The 19,936-nt window shown below is 50.7% G+C and overlaps 1 protein-coding gene across 2 annotated transcripts in view; it reads right to left on the bottom strand.

Moving 5' to 3' along the window:
* AXIN1 (axin 1) overlaps positions 1 to 17,038 on the bottom strand; it is a 57,990-nt gene extending 40,952 nt beyond the window's left edge. For both annotated transcript variants that reach the window (XM_061208048.1, XM_061208047.1), the window contains exons 1-2: positions 16,963 to 17,038; positions 12,120 to 13,080 (exon numbers count right to left, since the gene is read on the bottom strand). In XM_061208048.1, the coding sequence (XP_061064031.1) occupies positions 12,120 to 12,997 (878 nt within the window). In that variant the 5' untranslated portion in view covers positions 12,998 to 13,080; positions 16,963 to 17,038. The remainder of the gene's footprint in view (positions 1 to 12,119; positions 13,081 to 16,962) is intronic.
* Positions 17,039 to 19,936: the final 2,898 nt, after the last annotated feature.

Consider the following 19,936-nt stretch of genomic DNA (forward strand, 5'->3'; position numbering starts at 1 on the left):
CAAGCTTAACACACAGAACAAATGTGCTCCTGACAAGTTATATGTATGCAAATAATTTTTATCCACTGAATAATCTCAAGGGTACTAAAGGCATCCCAAAGAGAATTCTCATTAAAAAAGAATCAGACTTCCCTGGTGGCACAGTGGTTAAGAATCCGCCTGCCAACCCAGGGGACACGGGTTGGAGCCCTGGTCTGGAAAGATCCCACATGCCGCAGAGCAACTAAGCCCGTGCACCGCAACTACTGAGCCTGCGCTCTAGAGCCCGCAAGCCACAACTACTGAAGCCCATGTGCCTAGAGCCCGTGCTCCACAACAAGAGAAGCCACCGCAATGAGAAGCCCACACAGCGCAACAAAGAGTAGCTCCCGCTCGCAGGAACTAGAGAAAGCCCACGTGCAGCAACAAAGACCCAACTCAGCCAAAAATAAATAAATTAAATATAAATAAATTATAAATAAATAAATAAATAAACTCTTCCCAAACTGACATGAGTTTAAAAAAAAAAAAAGAATCCTTCCACAATGTTACCACCCACAAATTACATATTTTACGGTCATCACATTAGATCTTCCCTAAACAGCAGTGCTCCACATCTCCTTTTCCTTCACTGACTTCTTCCCAAAGAATTCTCATTTGTATTTAAAATAAGTTTTGCAAACTAGGCCCAGCTCTATAACCATAGGAAAAAGGAGCAGTCTTTCTCCCACATAAGCAGGACTTCTTGACATAACCCACCGTGTCTCCCTACTGAGGGGTGCGTAGGGGCATGATGCTAATGTGAAAGTTAATACACAGACACCTCACTTAAAATGGAGATGGGGGAATTCCCTGGCAGTCCAGTGGTTAGGACTCCATGCTCTCACTGCCAAGCGCCCGGGTGCAATCCCTGGTCGGGGAACTAAGATCCCACAGGCCGGGCAGCGTGGCCAAAAAATAAATAAATAAAAATAAAAATAAATAAAATAAAATGGAGTTGGGAGGCCAGGAAAGGGAGCCCTCACACCCTACCATCATCAATTGCAGATGCAACAGGAAGAGACATACCTTTGCATCTCCAACATGAAGAAGAACCACCCAGCAGGAGGGAGAGAGAATTTCTCTTTGCCTGGCAACAGCTCAGCCAATGAAAAGCCACTGTACTCTGAACTCCCAGTTTCCTCCAATGGGCTCTTTGTTTATAACAGCCCCTCCCAACTCCTCATTCTCCTCTATAAAAGAAGTTCCTCTCCTTTGTTCTCTGGACTTGCCTGTGGCTTCACTATAGACTGCATGTCCCAAATTGCAATTCTTTGCAATAAACCCATTTTCTGGTAAAATAACTGGCTGTTATATTGTTTTAGGTCAACACCAGAAAGATTTTTAAATGCTGATCCATGAACAATTAAAAAAAAAAAAAAAAAAGGATGATTTCGTCTTTTTAGAGTATATATTCAGAAAACAAGAGCAGGAGAAATTTAGTGGAAAGAGCTGAGAACACAACAAAAAGAAAAGAAACAGAAAATAGGAAAAAAAGAAACAAAATTTAAAGGATCATTCCAAATGGTCCAACATCTAAATAATACAGGCTCCAAAATGAGAAAAGTAATGAGAAGTATTTTGACAGGCACTTTTTAAGCCGATGCAGCATAAGGGAAGATTTATGTCAGAAAATCAAATATCTAATCAAATGAAAAAATGAAACAACCATAACTTTAAAATGCACACACACAAAAATGGCACAAGAAAGAAAATGCTTGGCCCAACTTGGCTCAGCAATGAAAACACCAAATATGGATATAAACCAAACCCAGAATGTGTTAATAATCAGGCCAGGTGGTGGGGAAAGGAGAGCATCCACAGAGACTGGCTCAGGGCAGATGCCCCAAGGACAGCAGTATGAGCACATCACTCAGAAAGGGGGGTGTGATGGACTGAGAGTCTACATCCCCCAGATTCTGATGTGGAGGCCCTTACCCTCCCATGTGGCTGTATTTGGAGATGGGGCCTCTAAGGAAGTCACATGGTTAAATGAAGTCACGAAAGTGGGGCCCTGATCTGACAGGATCATTACCCTTACCAGAAGAGATGCTGGGGAGCTGTCTCTCTCTCCACACAGACACACTGAGAAAAGGCCATGTGAGCAAACCATGAGAAGAATGGAATGAAACCTACCTTGCCGGCGCTTTGGTCTGGGACCTCCAGCCTCCAGAACCGTGAGAAATAAATGTCTGTTGTTTAACCCCCAAGTCTATGATATTTTGTCCTGGCAGCCTGAGCTAATACACTAGGGTAAGACACAGTTGGAAGCGGCCATCCTGGAAAGGCCAGGGGGTCATGAGACTGCTAAATTTAGTTATCAGCCTTTTAGCATTATTTGAATTTTTCCTTCTCTCCATTTTTTTAATAAAAATTAAAATTAATTAAAATACTGGTATAGGGACTTCCCTGGTGGTCCAGTGGTTAAGACTCTGAGCTTCCAATGCAGGGGGCGCGGGTTTGATCCCTGGTCAGGGAACTAAGATCCAGCATGCCATGCTCAATGCGGCCAAAAAAACACAAAACAAAACAAAACTGGTATAGCAGTGCAAACATTAAGAAGACCTAAGATCATACTAAAAGGAAACATTTATATGCATCCTTTTAAAAGAAAAAATATGCTGTTGAAAAACTGTACATAATTCACATCCTCTTGTGATATATCTTTGTATATATTTTAATAACATACTTCCGAATTACAAAGGTTTATGTTTTATAGGAATTTGGAAAATGTAGAAAAACAAAAAGAAGAAAATAGAAAGCCTATGTTCTCCAACCATGCAGAAAAAAAATCCCTGCGCAATCAATCCTATTAGACATTCAAGTTACTCTAACTGCTGGCTATTACAAGCAACATTCTTTATGATTATTTTTAAATATTTGTTCAAGAGAAGACACTAGCCCTACAGACTAAAAATGAGCCAGTGATCCAGAGAGGGTCAATACCAGATAAAAGCACGTTAAAGATTCGAAGGGCACAAGGCTGGATGAGCAGAGGGCCAGGGAATGGGAGCCTCCTGCTGCTGGGGGGCTGAGAAGGGTGCCCACCCAGCCACACAATGCAGGGCTCACCTCTATCCATCAAATCTGGAGGAGTTTGGTCCAAACAAAAGAGCTGAGTCCAGTTGCTACAAAGAGTTTCACCAGTTCCGAGAAGTCTTGTGGGCCGAGGCTGTAATCCACCCAGGGGAGGGGTGAGGAGGGGTGAGCCTGAAGCCCTTCACACGCAAGCACAAGGCCCTGTGCACGGCCTCTTTGAAGACTGCGTTTATTTTCACAAAATCAGATAGCCAGCCTGAGTTCCAGGAAGGGACTGAAGAGATTTACTGAGTTGTTTCCTCAGAGCAAACACTTTTTGGAATTAATGAGCTCTGAGAGGACCCTGAGTGGCTCACAAAAACGTGCATTTGTACTGATGTGACATGGGGGAAAAATAAAGCAACGATTTTCTTACACACACACGTACTCGGCCTCAAGCTGGATTGAAGAAAGAATTACTAGACTGCCTTCCTTTCCTAACTGAACAACCACTACTTGGCCAAATTCCATTATTTCTAATGATTGCTGGGTAAACTGGTGTAAATGAATTCAGGATTCTAGAGGAGATTAACAGAGCCAGTGAGTATGAATCAAATTCCAGTCTCTGTGACGCTAACTGGTGCACAAACCTGCGAACTGGCTGATCCCCCGGCAGCTGACGCACAGAGGACACACGCGGCCAGCCGCCAGCCCAACCTCCCCAACCCAGCGGCCAGGCGGCAGAACCACGGGCGGCGTGGGCCTAGCAGGCCGCAGTCTCTGTAGGCACTTCCATTTCATAAACCCACCAACGTGGAGCCCCAGACAAAGGGGCCTCTCTATTCTAAAATTCTTCAGTCTGACAGCTAACTGAACTTTCCCGGACTTTGTTGAAACCTGTCATCAAAGACTACAGACTTTTGGGGCTTCCCTGGTTGTCCAGTGGTTAAGAATCCGCCTTCCAATACAGGAGACGTGGGTTCAATCCCTGGTCGGTGAACTAAGATCCCACATGCCGTGGGGCAACTAAGCCCATGCGCCGCAACTAATGAGCCCATGCGCCACAACTAGAGAGAAGCCCGCGCGCCCCCCCCCCCCGCGCTGCAACGAAAGATCCCACATGCCGCAACTAAGACCTGACGCAACCAAAAATAAATAAATAAATAAATAAACAAACAAACAAATAAATATTAAAAGAAAAAGGCTACAGACTTTTATATGACTAAAACAGAGAAAAAATATTTTTTGACTCTCCTGTAACTAGTTTAAAAACTTTTATTAGCCAGCCTCCCCCCATTGATAGGCATGTAAAATGCTCACAGCGTGCTGGTACCATGACAGGGTCTCCCGTGAACACGCTGTGTCACAGGAGCCTGGGGTGCAGTCCAGGGGCAGTGGGAAGTCCCCACATCGTGGAAGAAGGAAGAGTGTAGTCAGACCTGCATCTAGAAAGGTCCCTTTGGGCACTGTGGGGAGAAAAGACTGAGGCAGAGGCTCACCCAGAAGGCTCTGCGGGTCCAGGAGGAGGGTGTGGGGGCCGGAGTGCAGACAGCAAGAGGCAGAGAGTTCAGCACACATTCGGATGGGGAATCAGGTGGGCCACGTTGACCTGGTAGATGGTGGTGCCACTTTTGGAGGTAAGGATGGCCACGAGAGCAGGTTTGGGGTGGGGAATTAACATGCTTCACTCTCAGGAAATATGATTATTAAAATCGGAATGTGGGCTTCCCTGGTGGTGCAGTGGTTGAGAATCCGCCTGCCAATGCAGGGGACACGGGTTCGAGCCCTGGTCTGGGAAGATCCCACATGCCGCGGAGCAACTGGGCCCGTGAGCCACAACTACTGAGCCTGCGCGTCTGGAGCCTGTGCTCCGCAACAAGAGAGGCCGCGATAGTGAGAGGCCCGCGCACCGCGATGAAGAGTGGCCCCCGCTTGCCACAACTAGAGAAAGCCCTCGCACAGAAACGAAGACCCAAGACAGCCAAAAATAAATAAGTAAAAAAAGAAAAAAATCGGAAAGTGTCATTCGCTACTTTGAAATCATTTGTAACCCAGATACAAATTTCACCAACATCTAGCAGACCACTAAGTTCAGATGATGATGAAGAACCACAGGAGGATGTGAAAATCCCTGAGCACCTGCTGTGTGCACTGAGCCTGCTGTGTGCGGGCACCCCCAGGGATCAGTTCACGGAACCTCCCTGACAACCTCATTGGGCAGGCCCTTACTTCATCGTCCCCATTTTTACAGAAAAGCTCAGAGAGGTGAAGCAACTTCCCCACCATCACACAACGAGGAGAAGGCTGACCCAGAAGACACAGCCTGTAGAAAAGTCACCAAGTGAGGGGTCCTTAAGTTAAACCACTGAGATTAACGTTCTCCCATTCAGCCAGCAAGGGGAATGGAAAGATTTGTAAACTCCTGTCTTTTTGTTTTTTCAGTTGCGCCACATGGCTTGTGGGATCTTAGTACCCTGGCCAGGGATTGAATCCAGGCCCTAGGAAGTGAGAGCGCGGAGTCCTAACCACTGGACCGCCAGGGAATTCCCTGTCAACTGTCTTGAGAGCCCCACAGCTGCACACTAGGGCCTGTCTGAAAACATCTCCAGTGACCAACCTTGGGATCATCTTTTCAGTTAAAGGAATTCATCCAGTTGGACAAGTTACATACCTGGAAGGTGACAAGGGACTGGCAGCAGGGCCATGCTCTCTTCTCTAGCTTCGTGCCCTACATTTAAGAGTGACTAAAAGCACAGCAGTAGGAAGAAAGAGAGGGAAGGCCACAGGGAGAGCCACACTTTACAAATGAGTCACCTTCCATCACAAATGACCTAAAAATTCAACAGTGAAGAGTATTTGCTGAAGGTCAAATCAAACAAGCTCACTATTAATGGGACCAGTGTCTTGAGACCCCCACCTGGACCACCGCCACCCTTTGGACTGGAGCCCCTAGGCAGCCGGGTGCCAGAGTCACCGCCCCACCCCCACCCCGCTGCACTGGAACGCCAACCAGAAACCCCAGATCAATCTCACTTTTCCACCTTCCACACGAAACTATACACATTTGAGTGCTTCCTCTTTTTACATTTCTTTTAAGCCATTTACCAGAAATACAGTCGATAAGGCAACAAACAAATCAGGCAGTTCCTCAGTCTGGAGAGGAAGGGTTGGTCACCCACCCTTCAAAGGACCCACAAGTTGCTGAGTTATTCCTGCTACAAACACCATCCGTGCTCCACTCTCTGGCCACGGCCACGATGACCAGCCCTGACCAAGAGTGCCTCACTGGCTGGCGCACCAGGAAGACGTAAGGAAATATCAGTTGGACCCTGTCCTCGGGGAACTTCTCAGTGAGGAAGGTAGTGAAGAGAAATGGAAAGAAGAAATGCTGCTGTTAGACATTAAAACCAGCAGTGAGGGACTTCCCTAGTGGTCCAGCGGTAAAGAATTGCCTTCCAATGCAGGGGACGTGGGTTTGATCCCTGGTCAGGGAACTAAGATCCCACACACCACGGGGCAACTAAGTCTGTGCGCTACAACTACTGAGCTTGCGCTCCTCTACGAGAGAGCCCATGTGCCGCAAACTACAGAGCTCACGCGCCCTGGAGTCTGCGCACCACAGCTAGAGAAGAGAAAATCCGCACACCACAACTAGAGAGAAGCCCACGAACCACAATGAATAGCCCACGCACCACAACAAAAGATCCTGCATGCCTCAACTAAGACTCGACACAGCCAAAAATAAATTAAATAAATAAATAAGTATTAAAAAAAAAAAACCCCAGCAGCGATATAAACAAGGTTCTACTGAAGAGCATAGGGAATTGTATTCAATATCCTGAGATAAACCATAATGGAGGGATTTCCCTGGTGGTCCAGTGGTTAAGATGCCACGCGCCCAATACAGGGGGCCCAGGTTCGATCCCTGGTAGGGAACTAGATCCCACATGCATGCCACAACTAAAAGCCCGTATGCTGCAACTAAACATGCCGCAACCAAGAGCCCGCATGCCGCAACTAAGACCCAGCGCAGCCAAATAAATAAACAAATAAATATTTAAAGTGATAAAAAATAGGACTCCCCTGGTGGCACAGTGGTTAAGAATCCACCTGCCAACGCAGGAGACACGGGTTCAAGCCTTGTTCTGGGAAGATCCCACATGCCGCAGAGCAACTAAGCCCGTGCGCCACAACTACTGAGCCTGCACTCTGGAGCCTGCAAGCCACAACTACTGAAGCCCGTGCGCCTAGAGCCTGTGTTCACAGCAAGAGAAGCCACCGCAAGGAGAAGCCCACATACCACAACAAAGAGTAGCCCCCGCTCATCGCAACTAGAGAAACCCTGTGCGCAGCAACGAAGACGCAACGCAGCCAAAAATAAATAAATAAATATATTTTTTAAAAATAAAAATAAAAATAAAAATTGGATTGTCTTTAAAAAAACATAATGGAAAAGAAGATAAAAAAGAATGCATATTTTGGGACTTCCCTGGTGGCACAGTAGTTAAGAATCCACCTGCCAAGGCAGGGGACACAGATTCGAGCCCTGGTCCGGGAAGATTCCACATGCCATGGAGCAACTAAGCCCGTGCGCCACAACTAGTGAGCCTGTGCTGTAGAGCCTGCAAGCCACAACTACTGAACCCACGCGCCTAGAGCCCGTGCTCCGCAACAAAGACAAGCCACCGCAATGAAAAGCCCACGCACCTCAACGAAGAGTAGCCCTCGCTCGCCGCAACTAGAGAAAGCCTGTGCGCAGCAACGAAGACCCAACGCAGCCATAAATAAATAAATAAATAAATAAATAAATAAATTTAAAAAAAGAATGCATATATATGTATAACTGAGTCACTTTGCTGTACAGCAGAAATTAAGACAACATTGTAAGCCAACTACACTTCAATTAAAAAAAGAGAGAGAGGGGCTTCCCTGGTGGTCCAGTGGTTGAGAATCCCCCTTCCAATGCAGGGGACGTGGGTTCGATCCCTGGTCGGGAAACTAAGATCCTGCATGCCACAACTAGAGAGAAGCCCGTGCGCCGCAACAAAGAGCCCGCAAGCCGCAACGAAACTCCCATGTGCTGCAACTAAGACCTGATGCAGCCAAAAAGAAATAAATATTTTTTTTAAAAAGAGAGAGAGACACAAAAGAAAACCAGCGGCAATCGCTAAGCGCAGGTGGTTGAAGGGCTGAAGATGGCCTGACTGAGGCCTGACCAACCAGGCCCAGCACAGCCCCTGGCCAAGCTTCTGAGCCTGTTAATGGTTTACAGACCCTGGCCCCCCAGGCCAAAGCATTAAGTAAATAAACAGCCAAAACACCTACATCATCAGAGGACCCTCTGCCAATTCACACCAAATTTAAATGGTGCATATGAACTAACCAAAGTTATGTTCAAAAGTTCCACTGACAAAGGGCAATAAAGACTGGGAAAGTCTTCCACACAGAGAACAGAAGAGCAGCAAGGGATTTTGTGACCCCTCAGCCCTGGGCTCTTTATCCTAGTCATCCCAGGTGACTAGGATAAATGCAGAAAAAAGCCAGGGGCATCCCTGTTTTCTCAGTTTTGACAAAGACCCACGTAAAAGGCTCATTTACCATCTCTCAAGTCAGCGATCTGAAAAACAGCCGTGTGCACACACGTGAAGCCAATGAGGACTGCTGCTCAGGCCTCCTGCCAGGGAACAGGGAGCCTGGGCGACACCAGCGAGCACAGTGGGAGCAGCCTCACGGCTGACACACTCCTCCACGCAGAATCAATGCTGAGAGAAGCACCTGCTGCTGCAGGAAACACATCCCCTGAGCTGAGGTTCCCACCCGGCTCCTCCTCCTGGCAGCGGGCATTCACTAGCTGCCTATTCACTACCCACTCTCCTCCTCCCTTCCCCATTAACCCCAATCTTCCCCTGAAGGACCACTCCCCCTGCTGGAGAGTGGTGATGCTGTCTGGGTGGGGCACCCCACTTTTCTTCTGGGGTGGCCCTATTTGGTGTAAGCCCAAGAGCAGAGTCTCAGCCCTTGCACAGTGATTATGCTGGAGTGGGCAGGACACACTGGCACACAGCACCCCCAGCCACTCAGGGCAAACTGCAGGATGTTCCTTCAGTGGGAGGCATCTGTTTACAAAACAAGGGAGCCAACCTGAGAGCAAAGCTGGCCGCAGGAAGGCAGAGGCAAAAAAGCATTCAGAAAAGGGACAGTTTCTTACAAAAACGAACGTGATCTCAGCATACAATCCAGCAATTGTGCTCCTTGATATTTACCCAAAGGAAATGAAAACTCACGTCCACACAAAAACCTGCACATAGGTGTTTACCGCAGCTTTAGTCATAGCTGCCAAAAACTGGAACCATGAGGATGTCCTTCAGCAGGTGAATGGATAAGTAAACTGTGGTCTATCCAGACAATGGAATATTATTCAGTGCTAAAAAGAAATGAGCTATCAAGCCACGAAAAGACACTGAAAAACCTTAAAAGCATATTACTAAGTGAAAGAAGCCAATATGAATAGGCTACATACTGTATACTTCCAGCTACATGGCATACTGGAAAAGGCAAAACTGTGGAGACAGTAAAAAGATCGGTGGTTGCCAGGGGTTGGGGGCTGGAGACGATAAACAGGCAGAGCACAGAGGAAACTACCCTGTATGGTACTAGAGTGATAGATACAAGTCATTATATATTTGTCCAAACCCACAGAATGTACACCACCGAGAGGGAACCCTAATGTAAGCTATGGACTGTGGGTGATTAGTGTAGGCTCATCAGCTGTAACAAATGACCAACCACCCTGGTGGGGGATGGTGATAGTGGGGGAGGCTGTGCATGTGCGGGGGGGGAGGGGTATATGGGAAACCTCTGTACCTGCCTCTTAATTTTGCTGGTAACCTAAAACTTCTCTGAAAAAAGAAATCAAGTCTTTGAAAGAAAAATGGCTGGAGTCCGAATCAAACCACATCTGAAGCTGGGCCTGCCTCTGGACTTTTCATTTACCTGAGCCAACCAATCCCGTTCAGTGTTTAAGCCGGGGTGGGCTGGCTTTTCTGTGACTTTCACACTAATGCATCCTAACTGCACACCCTTGCAGAGCAAGTAGAATGTGCTGGACTCCATATCCTGCTAGTGCTGATGAACAATGACCCTGACACGGGGGACTGTCCACCCGCACAACCGCAAAGGCAGCCCCCAGAAGGACGGGGTCCGAGAGCAGGCAGGACTCGTGAGCGCCAGACTCCCACGGCCACCAGCAGCTCCACGAAGGGCAAGTTAAAAACGAACATGTACCAGAGTCCTTACAGCAACATACTCTATTAATTTGATAATAAAGGTTATTTATTACAAATAGAGCAAACCAAAGAGAGAAAAAGCAAAGTTGCTGCTATGACCGACCCCCGACCGAGAACTGAAAAGTGTGCAGACTGGCTGGTTGGGGGAAGGGTGGCACGCAGGAATTTCTAAAATTAGAAATCAGATTTGAGCTCAATTTGTTTTTCCCTGCAGCCCAGGCCTCAAATTTAATCTCATTTTTAAACTGTTCTAATCAAATATGACAACTTTCAGGTTAGGTCTGAAAAGCTGTGTCAGTTACTAGCCTTACTTACCAAGATAATTTTATAGTATATTCTGCCCTAAAAAGATTGCTAAATCAATAAGGTTTAAAGACAGTGAGCAAAAGGCCCACAAAAATTACCTAAACAGTGTATATTCAATCACATCACTTAAAGGACATTTAAACCTTAAAAATATTTAATCCTGTGTTTTATTAGCAAGCGACCAATTTCTCTGCCACAGTAAGCCTGAAGAAGTGATCTGCGCTTTTACCAACTCCACGGGAGAGGCCCAGCACCTGGGGATGTGCTTGCAGACTCTTGATTAAATCAGCAGGGTCACAGGACTTCCAGGCTTTCAAAGTTTCACAGGCAGGAGTATCCAGAACCAGCTACAGGGAAATGAGTGAGAACGGAAGTGCCCACTAAAATCGGCAACAGGCTCCAACTTGAGACCAAATAAACTTCCAGCAACCACAGAAAAGAGAACGAAGAAACAGGTTTCCAAAGTGGTAACAACTTCCAGATAGCACCACTCCATGCCTCCAAAGCCGCATATGTGCCCACATGCAAAGACTGTGATCACAACTTCAGAATGCTGGGAACTGCATACACAACAGCACAACTCATTTTCTTGGCGGGAGAAAGGTCCAGTACTGGAGCCACAACCACTTTGGAAGTTCCCAAAGTGCTCGGACAGCTTGAAGCACATCAGCTTCCTCAAAACCACCCCCCGACCTCTAGGAAGAACCTTATAAGACAGTTACAAAAAGCAATGATCCAGAATTCTCTACGTACTGATGCACTGAAATGTCCACTCTTCTCTTTATTAAGCCAAAAGGATTATATCTGCCAGGTAAACCACCTTCTGTGCAAGAGGACACAAATTTTACTGCTAAAGGGTAAGGTTTAGGGACTTCCCTGGTGGCACAGTGGTGGAGCGTCTGCCTGCCAATGGAGGGGACACGGGTTCTATCCCTGGTCCGGGAAGATCCCACATGCTGCGGAGCAACTAAGCCCGTGCACCACAACTACTGAGCCCGCGAGCCACAACTACTGAAGCCCACGCACCTAGAGCCCGTGCTCTGCAACAAGAGAACCCACCGCAATGAGAAGCCAGTGCACCGCAACAAAGAGTAGCCCCCCACTCGCCGCAACTAGAGAAAGCCCACGCGCAGCAACGAAGACCCAACACAGCCAAAAATAAATAAATAAATAAGTAAATTTATTAAAAAATAAAAAAATTTTAAAAAAAGGGTAAGGTTTAAACGTCATATCACTTCTAAGAATTCCAATGTTCCTAATGACTTACAAAGCCATATATTTTAGGCTGTTCTTGATAAAAGTGCCCTCAAAATACAAACATTAAAAACATCTAATGACAAATGTGAAGGCACCATGAGTAAAGACTAAAACCACAACCTGCCCCAGCTCCAGGAGTCCACCCACTTTGGGGCTGAAGGACAAGACCTTTCCCTGCTAGTTCTCCAGGTCTTGGAGGTGAGCACAGAAACGGAGGCCTCGGGTCGGACTCACCTGAACTCTCTGCCTTCGCTGTACCGTCTACTTGAGGAGGCCCTCGGGGCGGCGGTTTCCAGGAGCAGCTTCTGTGTGATCCTGCCGGGGGGAGCAGGGTCTCTGCCATCGTCTTCGTCTACGTCTTGGTCACATTTCCATTCCTCATCTTCGTTCAAAGTGGGTAGGTATCCAGGTACTCCCTTCCCTGTCCCCGACCCAGAGCTCTGGTCACTGCAGAGCTTTGGGCTCTCCGAGCCTGTCCTCGTGTACTCCAAATAAATATCGGACTTGAGGAACGAGGGGTAGGTGTTCTCCTCCATGGTAGACTGGATTTCCGTCTGGGCCTGGTCGAACATGGCGGGATCGATCTGCTGCTTCATGATGCAGTCCTTTATGAAGCTCTTGGTGGCTGGCTTGGTCTGCCTGGACACAATGCCATTGTTATCGAGAATGTACTTGCGGTAGATAGCTCTGGCCAGCTTCAGCCTCTTCTCCTCATTCGAGTCACAGGGCTCCAGTTTCCTGAAGCCGCTGCAGGCAAACCAGAAGTCCAGGAGATCGGCACAGTCCTCCTGCTTCAGGAAAGTCCTAAACAGGTTTATCCCGTCTTGATCGTCCAGTAGGGAGTGCAGTGACTCAGCCCACTTCAAGTACGGAGGGGTGGGCGAAGCGCTGCCCTCAGGCTCGTACCCCAGGTCCAGATCTGAGCGCCTCGGAGTGGCTGTTGAAGTCTCACCTTTAATCCCGGCACCTTTCCCAGAGCAGAAGCTGTGGCTGATGGGCCTGGGGTCCGTGGACACCAGTTCACCCTCCTCACCAGGCACTGGGGGTCGGGGGGCATCTTCGGTGAAACTTGCTCCGAGGTCCAAGGGGAAACCCTGCTCTTGGATATTCATTTTGGGACTCTGTGCGTCAATGAACAATGAGCGCTGCACCCTAATACATCAGTACTTACAGCTCCAAAGTGAATCAATCTGTCCTGTTGAAACCATTAAGAGGACAAGGATTAGGAAAGGTGGGTCCATGGAAACATGACCACAGAGGTTTTCTCAAGACAAGACTCGCAATGATGCCCTCCCGCTCGAACTCAAAGCCAGAAATTCAGTTTAAATTTTCAATCTTTTGTCACAAAAAAGGTTTGTACTATATTAGAACAATTTCTGGAAACTTTTCCAACTACAGGAATGCCTCTGGCACTAAGAAATGAATGTCCAGAACACAGAGAGCGCCACTACCCTCAAGTGTCATTCTGTGAGAACAAAGAGAGACTAGCAGCCCATCGCAGCTACAGAGCTGCATGGCCAGTCCCTCTCCTCAGGCTCCAGGAAGGCAGAAGGACTGGAGGAAAGAGAGGTGCTTCTGGTCCTCCCAGCTGTATAAACCTCACATGAAAGACGAGGATGTGTATCTGAGTAGAACAGGGTCACTGTGATACTCAGATATGGCACATCACTCACCAGAAGGAAGGCAGTCTGCTCCCCACTCCACACTCTCCAGGCCCACAGCCACTGTGCTTCCTGCTGCCCCATTACTTCACACTTACTGTGCCTCACAACATATGCGAACACACAGCAACTTGTTCCTCTAAGTCTCAACACGCCCAAAAGAGCAGTTAACCGTGGGTTGTTTTCAGCATCTTCAAGTGAGTGACCAAAGGACATCACTCACATGCACAGGCACAGGGGCCCTCTCACGCCGCCAATGATGTGGACAGTCTTTTTTTTTTTTTTTTTTGCGGGATCTTAGTTTCCTGACCAGGGATTGAACCCGGGCCCTCAGCAGTGAAAGCATGGAGTACTAACCACTGGACCGCCAGGGGATTCCCGTGGACAGTCTTAAAAACGCTTCATCAGAAAGCTGCTCTCGACTTTAAAACCCTGCTTAAAAGGAAAGTGTCCTTTTGATAGCAAATGGCAATTGAGTACTCTGAGGAGCAGAGAAGGTATAGAACAAACAAAATCCAAACACAATTAGCTAAGGAAGCATACAGCTCACATGATTCAACTCCATAAAATGAAAACCAAATTACCCACCCTCTTAGAGGTCAGGGAACTATGGGTTTTGTTTCTGCTTCCAGATGCCTGTCTTGTATGAGGGAGGACTGTCCTGGACCGGGACTCTGCCATGGTCTTTGGTCCTCCCTGTCACTGAGCCCACGAGCTCAGGCTACACCTACCCACCTGGCCTGTTGGATGTAAGTGGTCTGCCTAGAAGGAGACTGGAGAGAAGCATGACAGGTCCAAATGCCTAAAGCACTGAACAAGCCAGAGGGAGCAGAGTGAAATCCTAAAACCTGGTACAAACACAAGGTGTGGATCTCCCCGGCCACCTCTCCACACTCCAGGCCCTGGCCTGCATGTAATCTGCCCCGGTACCTGCATTCTCACACTGCACACACTTCACCTGCCAGCAGCTGCCGAGAGTTAGAAGCATCTAGAGATGGAGGATGGGTCACAATTATTGTTCTACAGCTAATGACTTTGTATGAAAACTACCGGGTAGGCTGCATGCAATCTCAGCCTTGGCAGGAACAGCCTGCTCCTTCGTCAAGGCCCACGGGCTGTGACACCCTGCTGCTCATGGACCACTTCAACTGCAAAGTCCCTTTTTCTGAGTCCCATCAACACGGAATGAGCACCTTTGATGTCTCCACACCAGCTCATGGATGTCTAGTGTCCTCCTATCGGGGACACCAGCTCATGGATGTCTAGTGTCCTCCTATCGGGGACACCATCTCAGGAAAGAGGACCCACACCTGGTGCTCTGAGCCTTACGGATGGAGATACTCTAGTTCACTAGCCTTGAGAAAAAACCAAGTCACTGCGTTCTAACAGGAGGCTAATGACAAGTCACTGTCACTTATCTCTTCAAGTGCTTATCTCTTCCATGTAAATGATTTGTAGCAGGCTGATTTAAACATTTTCTGCAGGGCCCACAGCATCTAACACAAGGTCTTGCAACTAATGGGCACCAATAAACACCTAATTCATTAACATTAAGGAAAACAACACTTGTCATAGACGCCAAATGTCAGCTCTTCACAGGTGCTGAAATAGCAGCAAATTCAAGATCTAGCCCTTTATTATAAAAGTGTGCTGTCTTGGTAGACTAACTTTTCATTTGTGTGTGAACACGTCCCCCTAATCATTTAAACTATTTTTTCATAGCCCAGAAGAAACATGTCTTAAACTTCACATCTATTTTTGGCTGTCAAATGACAGAAGACCTTTGGTGTCCCTGGAAGCACACGAACATCTCTCCAAATTACTGCTGTAATTGAAACGTGCTCCAATTACCAAAATATCTGGGTTCCCACGGAGAAGTACAGCAAGCATTCAGTGTGCACACACATACATACCACAGATAAAGCAGTTATATTAATTCAGGTTAGAGTCAAACGCCCACAAACACGGAATCTGGCCAACAGCCTGGTAACCACCATCAACAAAGGGATTCCATAAAAGGAATCCACAACTCTGATACCTCATTTAAAATCGCCTTCAGTCACTGCCTAGGCGCACCCCCTGGGTACCATGGCAGCCAGCTCAATGCTATAGGTGTGTGTATATTTATTTATTTTACTCAAATAGAACTTTTGAATTTTTGATTTATGTGGAGTGTGGAAACAATAGAGCGTGATTCTGACACATTCCCAATTGTCCATTAATTAAAGTCTTGAAGGGTTGGGACTACTGTTTTACATGTAATCTGTTCCCCCACCACCTAAATCCTCAATGACTAATGTAACCCAAAAAATCCACTTAGCTTTTCTGAAACTAGAAATCCAAGAAACATCAATACCTGCTGAAAAATCAAACAGAAACATTGTATTTTGCATGCTTTCCCATCCTTGTCCCTGAATAGAAGTTCCTAAAACTGAAACCCAGATACTGCTATCTTGGGAGGTCAGGTTTAGACTGTGTATGTTCTCCAAAACAGGGCCTGGTCCAAGTACATCTGAGATTCTTCCTGAAGCAGCAGAGAACGTAAGTACAAGCAAAAAGGAGGGGCTGAGATGCTCAATAACTTTTTATTAATTATCTTAGAGATGGGCTGAGAAAAATCCCCAGAGGACTAATGTATTTTTCTCTTCTGTCCTCGAGGCTGAGCTATAAGTTTCACTGTCCTGACTATACAGCTCTGGTTTCATGAGCGACTGAACTCCAAAATGTAGGCCAGAGGTAGATTCTAAGATACACACCCAAGAGAGAGTTTTGGGGGCGAGGCATCAACCTGAAAGAGTAAAGCCCCTCAAGCAAGCCAAACCACAGCAGAGACCCAGACTCAGGCACCTCTGCCTCAGAGAGTGCCCTCCTTGGGTTTCATACTCACTCATTTCTACTTTTTGCTGGGGGAGGGGAAGGGACACTCCACTGTCCTGCTTATCTCCAGGATCCCTCTGCACCCCACCCACTCTGGCCGAACATGCCCCAGGCCCACAGACCACAGCACTGCACCCGGCACCATCCAATCAAACACATCAGCTGCACACCCCGGTCTCTTCCAGGAGGACCCCCTATTCCTTCTCAGAATCCTGAGTATTCCTCACCCCCTTCAGCTCACCTACAGCAAGTGGCTGCCCCTTCTGAACCAAATCTCACTCTTCCCCATCCATAGGCTCCAGAGTCAACAGACCTTGCCTTCTGCATCACCTGCTGGCATCCCTTCCTAGACACACCCGACCTCCCAAGAGTGGACCCACACACCTTCCTCACACGCTCCAAGCCCGCACAGCCTCGGAGCCCGCACACCCTCCAAGCCCCTCTTCCGGGTCCCGCGCCTGGCCCGGCCTACGCGGCCTACAATGGGCGCCGCACAGGCCCGCGCCCCTCAGGAATGCGCACCCGGCCGCACTACTCACCCGAGCGGCGGCGGCTGCGGCGGCGGCGGCGGCGGGGCCCCGGGACCGGCTCCCAGAGCGGCGCGGCGCGGTGCGGCCCATGCGCTCAGCGGCGACGCGGCGGGCGGGACCGGGCGGGGGCGCGGCCCCGGGCGGCCCCCATCGCAGCGGCGGCGCGGCGGCCCGGAGGCGGGCGCGGGGCAGGCCGCGGGGGCGCCGCCGAGGCCGGCCGCCCACTCCCACCGGCCTGCTCCGCGGGGACGCGGCTCCGGCCCGACTCCGGCCGGTCCGGCGGCGGCGGCGGCGGCGGCGGCGGCGGCGGCAGCGGCAGCGGCAGCGGCCGCGATCGCTTCCCCGAGCCGGGAGCCGAAGCTCACAGCGCCGAAGCCCAGGCCGGAGCGCCCCCGCCGGCGCCGTCCGGAAGTGCGGGGGCGGGGCCCGGAGCGTGAGGCGGGGCTTGGAGCGCGGGGGCGTGCCAAGAGCGTGGGGGCGGGGCCAGGAGGGTGGGGCGGGGCCAGGAACACCAGGCGAACCCCGAGAGGGGTGACAGGGCGAAGACCTGTGGTGGGCGGAGCCTCTAGCGTGGAGGCGGGGCCGGAGCATGGAGGCGGGACCAAGAGAGTGGCAGTCCGGCCGAGAGCGCTAGACGGAACCGGAGCGCAGGGAAGGGCGAAGAGCGTAGCGGGTGAGGCCTCGAGCGTGGGGGCGGAGCCTCGAGCATGGAGGCGGGGCCTGATGTAGGCGTGGACCCTGAGCGTGGAGGCGGGGCCAAAAGCGCTAGGCGGACCCGAGGCGAACCCGAGGCGTGACGCAGAGCCCGAGCGAGTGGGCGTGATCAAATGTGTCTGTTGGGGAGAGGTCTTGGTGTGGACGGTGCCAGGACGCCGTCAAGGGTGACCCGGGAGGGGGCGCCGGAAACTGCGCTGGGCCCCTGGGGCTGTGTGGTCCGGTAGGGTGGCCCGAGCACCGAGCAGACGGACGGCCCCCAGGTGCACCGCGGGCGCACGCCAGGTTGCAGCCCTTTTCTGCCGCCCACACGGTGTCCGCCGGCCCAGGGCTCCCCAGGTCGGCACCCACAGGCCCGGCCCGCGCCCAGCATGCCTGCCACGGCCTCGGAGCTCCCTGAACGGGAAGACCCTCGCAGGAGGACGGCCACCAACTGCCCACGGCACAGAAGAAAGCAGGTGTCCAGGAGTTGGGCGGTTGGAGAGCACAGCCAGGCTGACCAGGAACTAAGCCCCTGGTAACATCCAGCCTCTTTGTCCCCCTGCTCCGTGCCTGCTGCCCCCCAGGCAGCCAGGACCCTGAGAAGGTGGGCTTGGGCTCTGCCCTCCCTGAGTCCCCAGCCCATCAGGACCCAGCCAAGACCAGGGCACACAGTAGGCATCCAATAAATGTTGGATGTCATTTGGGCAGGGGCCCCAACCTCCAAAGAGCTGTGGGCGGGACTGGCTGAGGCCCCACCCCAACTGGTCCAGCCTGCCTCTATTTCTCCCAGGCACCATCCAGCGTCCTGGCAAGGGCTCCACTTCCCATCACTGCCCCGTGGGTCCCACTGGCCCAGGCCAGCCTGAGAGCAAGTGCTTCTGGGTGTCCTGATCCCTGCACCCACTACCCTTCTTCCCCTCGCTGTTTCCATGGCAGCCCTTGCCTGATCTGCAAGCCCAGCTGGCTAGCTCCCATGTTGCCCACCCACCACCAGCCCTTCCCAGAGGAAAAGGATGTGGGCACCAGGAATTGATTACTGTCCCTAAGGAATTGCTTCTGCCACTCCCATGATCACCCAGGACTTTGTCCTCCAGCAGTGCCATATCAGACCTGGCACCTAGAAAAATGCTCCTGACAAGCTCCAGGGCATGGCTGTACCCCCATTCTAACACAAGGAAGTTGAAGCTCAGGCCACACAGGGACCTGCTCACCTCCTCCCGGCCCAGGGCTCCCCAGCCCCTCATCCATCCCACACTATCCTCAGCGGCCCTCACCTGGCCTGCTCTCTGGAGCTCTCGCAGCCTTCAGGGCTCTTCCCTGGGTGCATTTGGTCACTTGCCCATCTTCATGCTTCAATTATGCTGCCCCCCCAACTCCCCAGGTCACCTCTAATGCCATCACATCTTCTCCTGGTTCACCCTTGCTGCCCATCCTCATCCCTCATAGCTCCCAGGCAAGGGGAGAAGTCCAGGCTTGGGGCACTCTATCTACCAGCCAACCTCCTACCCAGCTGCCCACTGCTGGCCCCTGCCTGGGGTGAGTGGCACAGAGGCATCCCAACCCCCAGCATCCAGCTTCCCAGGGCTCAGCACAGCCCCTGACGCCCAGGGTTTCATAGGAAAGGGGAGCAATGAGGGACGAGGGCCACCAGGGAAGAATCCCCAGCCTGCCAATGGCCCAGGCCACCACCCAGGGCAGGCTGGGCAGGAGCAGGGGCTATGGGTGGGGACAGCACATCAGAGGAACTGCACTGCTGAACCCACTAGAGTCCTGGTGGCAGGTGTCACTCTCACCCACATCCAGCTGGGATGGCCCCAGGCCTCCCAGTGCTGGGTACAGGAGATGCCTTTGCAGCCTCCCCGCGACCCTGTTCAGCCACAGAGCCTTAGAGACAGAGTAGGTGGCCATAATGGCACAACAGAGTCTCTGTGGGGTGCAGGAGTCCTCGGTGGGCCGAACAGACATCAGGACCTCCAGGACACTGGTCCTCAGGCTGTCTTTCCACCCCCAGACACGGGCCCCCAGTGCTTGCCTTGGTTCTGCAGAGCTGCTGCTGTGGCCAGGCCAGGCTCCCAGGGTCGTGTCCACATCCATCCTCCTCCTGGCCCATGGTGGCAGATGTCCCCAGGCCCTGGGACGAGAACAGGGCCCTCGCGCCTCTGGCTCCTCGGGGCCCTCGCCCTGTGGGGACAGGAAGGGAGTCAGAAAGCCTGGAGGAAATGCTGTAGCCCTGCTTCAGGGTTGTGGCTATGGACACTCAGGGGAGGCTGGAGCAGGGTGGTGGTGG

This window comes from Eubalaena glacialis, chromosome 13, assembly GCF_028564815.1.
Source record: "Eubalaena glacialis isolate mEubGla1 chromosome 13, mEubGla1.1.hap2.+ XY, whole genome shotgun sequence".
NCBI lineage: Eukaryota > Metazoa > Chordata > Mammalia > Artiodactyla > Balaenidae > Eubalaena > Eubalaena glacialis.